Raw genomic sequence first — 7,500 nt, forward strand, 5'->3', positions numbered from 1 at the left:
TGCTAATGTGTAACCTACAAGTATGCATTCAACACCAGCAACAGCCTCTTGTGCTGGAGTTTTTTAGCACAAATATTTCACCACACATTCACTCCTTATGGTTGTGATGGCACTGTAGCGTTTTAACGAGCTTAGTCCCCTCCAGGCAAAAAACAGGTACAGCAACATAACCGGCAAGTTGCAACAGCATACAGACTCACCTATATCAATCTAGACTCCGGGTTAGCTCAGCCAAGATGGAGAGCAAGAGGATCGACTACGTTCCCCCGCCACACCACAACGAACACTGGCACGAGTCGCGCCAACGACCAACGCAGCCCTGACACATCTCTGCTCCTCCCCCTCCTTTCCCTCCCCTCCGCCCCCCGCCCTCCGGACTCTCTTCCTCCCTCCCTCCCTCCCCCCGGACCTAGACCCTGCATTGTTCCAGGTGATAAAAATCGCTATAGGATTTTTCTCCTTTAACATAAGGCTTAGAAATTGATAAACACTGACTGTTTTCGTTAGTATAAATTTTAGATATCAATTTTAACAATAAAATGTATTCAACTACGCTACGATTTTGACTAAGGTTATTAGCAACTGCCCAAATAATCAAGGAACTCTTTTCGGTTTAATAAAACAAAGGAATTTTCCCTTTTCCTCCCAATTAAAAACATGTAGCGTGTTTTTACCTTAATTAAGTCTTCGCGCTTCGCCCGATCCCGCCACACAGACCTGTAACACGCACGGGCTGGGAGTATGGTAAGAAATTTATTTTTACGTGCATTGTGTGTATGAACTGGCTCTTTATGAGTCAACATAGATAAACTAAGAATTTTCGTAAAGAGCTCTCTATCAGCACGTATTGGATTACTTATATTTGAATATAAGAATAAAGACTGTAATTTAGCTTTGCAAGAACTCGTTTTTACAGAACCCTGCGATATGTATACGTACATGCATGTATACATACACACTTATATGAATATAAACATATATGCATAGGCTTATCTTTCTATCATTGTGTGTGTGTGTGTGTGTGTGTGTGTGTGTGTGTGTGTGTGTGTGTGTGTGTGTGTGTGTGTGTGTGTGTGTGTGTGTGTGCGTCCGCACGCATGAACACACAAATGTATATATATACATATGTATATGTATATATATATATATATATATATATATATATATAAATGTATATACATATATATATATATATATTGGCAGATAGATAGATAGATATACACACACACACACAGTACAGGGTACTCTTCCACACTTAGCAATCAGTTATTATAAATGATAAGACTATTATTTTTCTTGCCTTTGTTTATTTTGTTTATTTGACCTTACTGTTATCTTTACTGAATCATGTTCAGAGAAAATGTACTGATAAAAACATTTACAATTTAATGTCGCACTGACTGAAAGGGACAAAATGGGGTGGAACTAACCAACTAGCCAATGAGGATGAACAGTGAGACCAGATATAGCTAGATAGATAACTATCTGTATAATTTATTGTCTAAGATTATGTAAAACCATATTTCCCCTCTTTTATATTGGATAATGGAGACTTCCTTACCATTAATAATGTATTTTCTTTCTTGGATTCATTGGAAGTCGCACTGCCTATACTATATATACAGTTCCCCACAGTTACAACTGGTACACCCTTATGGTGAGAAGACGGCAATACATGCCTGGTATCCTGTATTCTATGAATGGAATGCTCTTGTTTGTAACGAAGCCTGTGATCGGGTCGTTATATTTATAAAATATTTTCACTGAAAACTAATATCAGCCGTAAAAACAAATTGAAAAGTTTGAGAACGTTTTGCCAATGAGAGCATTATTGCTTGAAATATGTGGTGTTATCCTTAAAACGGAACAGTTGCCTCTGATATGACTAGCAACATTAGATTTCCAAACCGATGACAATGTTGAATCTCAATCAGATTTTGACAGAAATACGTTTGTAAAGAAATATTAGAAGAGGTTTCTTTCAATATCCTGACGATGAATTTGGACAGATCTTATTACCAATATCGTCACATTTCCTTTGCTGTAAATGGATATTTGGGAGGCTAAAAACAGCTGGGATTAGCCCGTGCTTAACAAGCTAACAGTGTTGTTTGTGGTTTGACTGCTATTTAGTTTAAAATTTAGTGGATTTTGAATATCATCTGAAAGGTGTTGGGAATAACATTTACTTTGCTTGAAAGGAAGAATATAAAAAGTTTATTAGATACAATATTCCGTATCTTTCCTATCCACCCTGCTTCTCCACCGCTGCCTTCCTTTCTTTTTCCTTTCTCTGATAGAGAGATTAGTAAAAAGATGGACAGGTACAGTATATATATATATATATATATATATATATATATATATATATATATATATATATATATATATATATATATATATATATATATATATACATAGAGACATACTGATAAATAAACATATACAAGTATAGAGCTTGAGCTTCTAGCCAAGCGCTTTGCAACTATCCTTGTTACTGGATGCACACGCTTCTCTTTCTCTTTGTTCCTTTTTTTTTTTTTTTTTTTTTTTTGTCTTTCTTTTTATTTTGCATACGAAGAAGCATCAAGTTAACAGCTGACTGGAGCATAAAAGCGCTGGCACCAACGAATCTCGCGCTAATTTCGTTTAAACCAATTAATGGGACGCTATTTTGCCTTCGTAGCCCAGGCTAAAACGATTTATTTTGAGACATTTATTCTGCTTTAGATATTTCTATTTTTTCATGCCTTCACACCTCCATTCTATCCCCATCAGTTTCTTGGTCCAAATATTTTCTTATAGTTCATATAGTTCAATTCGTCCTTTTAAGGTCAAATATTCAATGGAAAATTTCAGGAGGACCACACCACTATCTCCATCTGCAAAAAAGACTGAAGGGATAGAAGAAAAAGGCTTAATAACAAATAAAGCAATTTAAAAAGCGAGACGAATGCCATTCCGAAAGATAATGGCAAACAGCGTAAACATGAATTTTCAAATTCCCGTGCAATGTACGCATTGCACTACTTTGTGGTGCATGGCCCAAAGGGTAGGTCAGATAAAGCGGTCAAAAGAATTCAAGATAAGAAGAGAAAGAAAGGGTACACGAGAAAGAGAGACGGGAGAGAGAGAGAGAGAGAGAGAGAGAGAGAGAGAGAGAGAGAGAGAGAGAGAGAGAGAGAGAGAGAGAGAGAGAGAGAGAGAGAGAGAGAGAGAGAGAGAGACGTACAGTACATAAATTGGCACATACATGCAGATGAATATATAAAGTAGTTACAGACATGCCTATAAACATATAAACATATCAATGTCATTCACAAAACTTATCATGAAAATCATTAAACCTGGTTCGCTGTTTAACCTCGTGTGATACTGTAACACCTAGGTTATTCACGCCGCTCTCAGTGCTGTCCAACCAGGATTGAGGGATACAGAAGACAATTCTTATATAATAATTACATACAAAGTAACATGCAGAGGGGGCAGGGAATTGGAATGCAGGTGTCTAAATACACCTATCTATGTAAATCAATATACTTCCGAGAGCACAGAGCAAAGACCTTGGCCGAGAGCAAAGACCTTACCCGAGAGCAAAGACCTTGGCCGAGAGCAAAGACCTTGGCCGAGAGCAAAGACCTTGGCCGACAGCAAAGACCTTGGCCGAGAGCAAAGACCTTGGCCGAGAGCAAAGACCTTGGCCGAGAGCAAAGACCTTGGCCGAGAACACAGACCTTGGCCGAGAGAAAAGAGCTAGGCCGAGAGCAAGGACCTTGGCCGACAGGAAAGACCTTTACTGAGAGCAAAGACCTTGGCCGAGAGCAAAGACCTTGGCCGAGAGCAAAGACCTTGGCCGAGAGCAAAGACCTTGGCCGAGAGCAAAGACCTTGGCCGAGAGGAAAGACCTTGGCCGAGAACAAAGACCTTGGCCGAGAGCAAAGACCTTGGTCGAGAGCAAAGACCTTGGCCGAGAGAAAAGACCTTGGCCGAGAGCAAAGACCTTGGTCGAGAGCAAAGACCTTGGCCGAGAACACAGACCTTAGCCGAGAGCAAAGACCTTGGCCGAGAGGAAAGACCTTGGCCGAGAGCACAGACCATGGCCGAGAGCAAAGACCATGGCCGAGAGCAAAGACCTTGGCCGAGAGAAAAGACCTTGGCCGACAGCAAAGACCTTGGCCGAGAGCAAAGACCTTGGTCGAGAGCACAGACCTTGGCCGAGAGAAAAAATGGCCGAGAGAAAAGACCTTGGCCGAGAACACAGACCTAGGCCGAGAGCAAAGACCTTGGCCGAGAGCAAAGACCTTGGCCGAGAGCACAGACCTTGGCCGAGAGGAAAGACCTTGGCCGAGAGGAAAGACCTTGGCCGGGAGCAAAGACCTTGGCCGAGAACAAAGACCTTGGCCTACAGCAAAGACCTTGGCCGAGAGCAAAGACATTGGCCGAGAACACAGACCTCTTCGCCGAGAGCATAGACCTTGGCCGAGAGCAAAGAACTTGGCCGAGAGCAAAGACCTAGGCCGAGAGCAAACACCTTGGCCCACAGCAAAGACCTTGGCCGAAAGCACAGACCTTGGCTGAGAGCAAAGACCTTGGCCGACAGCAAAGACCTTGGTCAAGAGCAAAGACCTTGGCCGAGAGCAAAGACCTTGGCCGAGAGCAAAGACCTTGGCTGAGAGCACAGACCTTGGCCGAGAGCAAAGACCTTGGCCGACAGCAAAGACATTGGCCGACAGCAAAGACTTTGGCCGACAGCAAAGACCTTGGCCGAGAGCAAAAACCTTGGCCGAGAGCAAAGACTTTGGCCGACAGCAAAGACTTTGGCCGAGAGCAAAGACCTTGGCCGAGAACACAGATCTTGGCCGAGAGCAAAGACCTTGGCCGACAGCAAAGACTTTGGCCGAGAGGAAAGACCTTGGTCAAGAGCAAAGACCTTCGCCGAGAGCAAAGACCTTGGCCGAGAGCAAAGACCTTGGCCGAAAGCAAGGAGCTTAGCCGAGAGCAAAGACCTTGGGCGAGAGCAAAGACCTTGGCCGACAGCAAAGACCTTGGCCGAGAGTAAAGACCTTGGCCGACAGCAAAGACCTTGGCCGAGAGGAAAGTCCTAGGCCGAGGGGAAAGACCTTGGCCGACAGCAAAGACCTTGGCCGAGAGCAAAGACCTTGGCCAAGAGCACAGACCTTGGCCGAAAGCAAAGACCTTGGCCGAGAGCAAAGACCTTGGCCGAAGGCAAAGACCTTGGCCGAAGGCAAAGACCTTGGCCGAGAGCAAGGACCTTGGCCGAGAGCAAAGACCTTGGCCGAGAGCAAAGACCTTGGCCGACAGCACAGACCATGGCCGAGAGGAAAGACCTTGGCCGTGAGCAAAGACCTTGACAGAGAGAAAAGACCTTGGCCGAGAGCAAGGACCTTGGCCGAGAGCAAAGACCTTGGCCGAGAGCAAGGACCTTGGCCGAGAACACAGACCTTGGCTGACAGCAAAGACCTTGGCCGAGAGCACAGACCTTGGCCGAGAACAAAGACCTTGGCCGAGAGCAAAGACCTTGGCCGAGAGCAAGGACCTTGGCCGAGAGCAAAGACCTTGGCTGAGAGCAAAGACCTTGGCCGAGAGGAAAGACCTTGGCCGAGAGCAAGGACCTTGGACGAGAGCAAAGACCTTGGCCGACAGCAAAGACCTTCGCCGAGAGCAAAGACCTTGGCCGACAGCAAAGACCTTGGCCGAGAGCAAAGACCTTGGCCGAGAGCACAGACCTTGGCCGACAGCAAAGACCTTGGCCGAGAGCAAACAACTTGGTCGAGAGCAAAGACCTTGGCCGAGAGGAAAGACCTTGGCCGAGAGCAAAGATCTTGGCCGAGAGCAAAGACCTAGGCCGAGAGCAAAGACCTTGGCCGACAGCAAAGACTTTGGCCGACAGCAAAGACCTTGGCCAAGAGCAAAGACCTTGACCGAGAGCACAGACCTTGGCCGAGAGCACAGACCTTGGCCGAGAGCAAAAACCTTGGCCGAGAGCAAAGACCTTGACCGAGAGCAAAGACCTTGACCGAGAGCAAAGACCTTGGCCGAGAGCAAAGACCTTGGCCGGGAGCAAAGACCTTGGCCGAGAGGAAAGACCTTGGCCGACAGCAAAGACCTTGGCCGAGAGGAAAGACCTTGGCCGAGAGCAAGGACCTTGGCCGAGAGCAAAGACCTTGGCCGAATGGAAAGACCTTGGCCGACAGAACAGACTTTGGCCGAGAGCAAAGACCTTGGCCGTGAGCAAAGACCTTGACCGAGAGAAAAGACCTTGGCCGAGAGCAAGGACCTTGGCCGAGAGCAAAGACCTTGGCCGAGAGCAAAGACCTTGGCCGACAGCAAAGACCTTGGCCGAGAGCAAAGACCTTGGCCGAGAGCAAGGACCTTGGCCGAGAACAAAGACCTTGGCCGAGAGAAAAGACCTTGGCCGAGAGCACAGACCTTGGCCGAGAGCACAGACCTTGGCCGAGAGCAAAGACCTTGGCCGAGAGCAAAGACCTTGGCCGAGAGGAAAGACCTTGGCCGAGAGCAAAGACCTTGGCCGAGAGCAAAGACCTTGGCCGAGAGGAAAGACCTTGGCCGAGAGCACAGACCTTGGCCGAGAGCAAAGACCTTGGCCGACAGCAAAGACCTTGGTCGAGAGCAAAGACCTTGGCCGAGAGCAAAGACCTTGGCCGACAGCAAAGACCTTGGCCGACAGCACAGACCTTGGCCGAGAGCAAAGACCTTGACCGAGAGAAAAGACCTTGGCCGAGAGCAAAGACCTTGGCCGAGAGCAAAGACCATGGCCAAGAGAGTAAAGACCTTGGCCGAGAGCAAAGACCTTGGCCGAGAGCAAAGACCTTGGCCGAGAGCAAGGACCTTGGCCGAGAACAAAGACCTTGGCCGAGAGGAAAGACCTTGGCCGAGAGCACAGATCTTGGCCGAGAGCAAAGACCTTGGTCGAGAGCAAGGACCTTGGCCGAGAGCAAAAACCTTGGCCGAGAGCACAGACCTTGGCCGAGAGCAAAGACCTTGGCCGAGAGGAAAGACCTTGGCCGAGAGCACAGACCTTGTTCGAGAGCAAAGACCTTGGCCGAGAGGAAAGACCTTGGCCGAGAGGAAAGACCCTGGTCGAGAGCAAAGACCTTGGCCGAGAGAAAAGACCTTGGCCGACAGCAAAGACCTTGGCCGAGAGGAAAGACCTTGGCCGAGAGCACAGACCTTGGCCGAGAGCAAAGACATTGGCCGACAGCAAAGACCTTGGCCGAGAGCAAAGACCTTGGCCGAGAGTAAAGACCTTGGCCGACAGCAAAGACCTTGGCCGAGAAGAAAGACCTTGGCCGAGAGCAAAGACCTTGGCCGAGAGCAAACAACTTGGCCGAGAGACAGGACCTTGGCCGAGAGCAAAGTCCTTGGTCGAGAGGAAAGACCTTGGCCGGGAGCAAGGACCTTGGCCGAGAGCACAGACCTTGGCCGAGAGCAAAGACCTTGGCCGAGAGCAAAGTCCTT

General features: G+C 47.3%; 2 protein-coding genes across 2 annotated transcripts in view; one reads left to right on the plus strand and one right to left on the minus strand.

Moving 5' to 3' along the window:
* LOC138864945 (uncharacterized) overlaps nucleotides 1–272 on the minus strand; it is a 45,641-nt gene extending 45,369 nt beyond the window's left edge. Inside the window, exon 1 of the mRNA XM_070133599.1 lies at nucleotides 201–272. The gene's annotated coding sequence lies outside the window, so the exon portion shown is untranslated. The remainder of the gene's footprint in view (nucleotides 1–200) is intronic.
* Nucleotides 273–6,793: 6,521 nt separating this feature from the next.
* LOC138864946 (uncharacterized) overlaps nucleotides 6,794–7,500 on the plus strand; it is a 3,998-nt gene continuing 3,291 nt past the window's right edge. The window contains exon 1 of the mRNA XM_070133600.1: nucleotides 6,794–7,500. This exon is cut by the window's right edge and continues 103 nt beyond it. Within this exon, the coding sequence (XP_069989701.1) occupies nucleotides 6,794–7,500 (707 nt within the window).

The sequence above is a fragment of the Penaeus vannamei genome, chromosome 19, assembly GCF_042767895.1.
Source record: "Penaeus vannamei isolate JL-2024 chromosome 19, ASM4276789v1, whole genome shotgun sequence".
Classification (NCBI taxonomy): domain Eukaryota; kingdom Metazoa; phylum Arthropoda; class Malacostraca; order Decapoda; family Penaeidae; genus Penaeus; species Penaeus vannamei.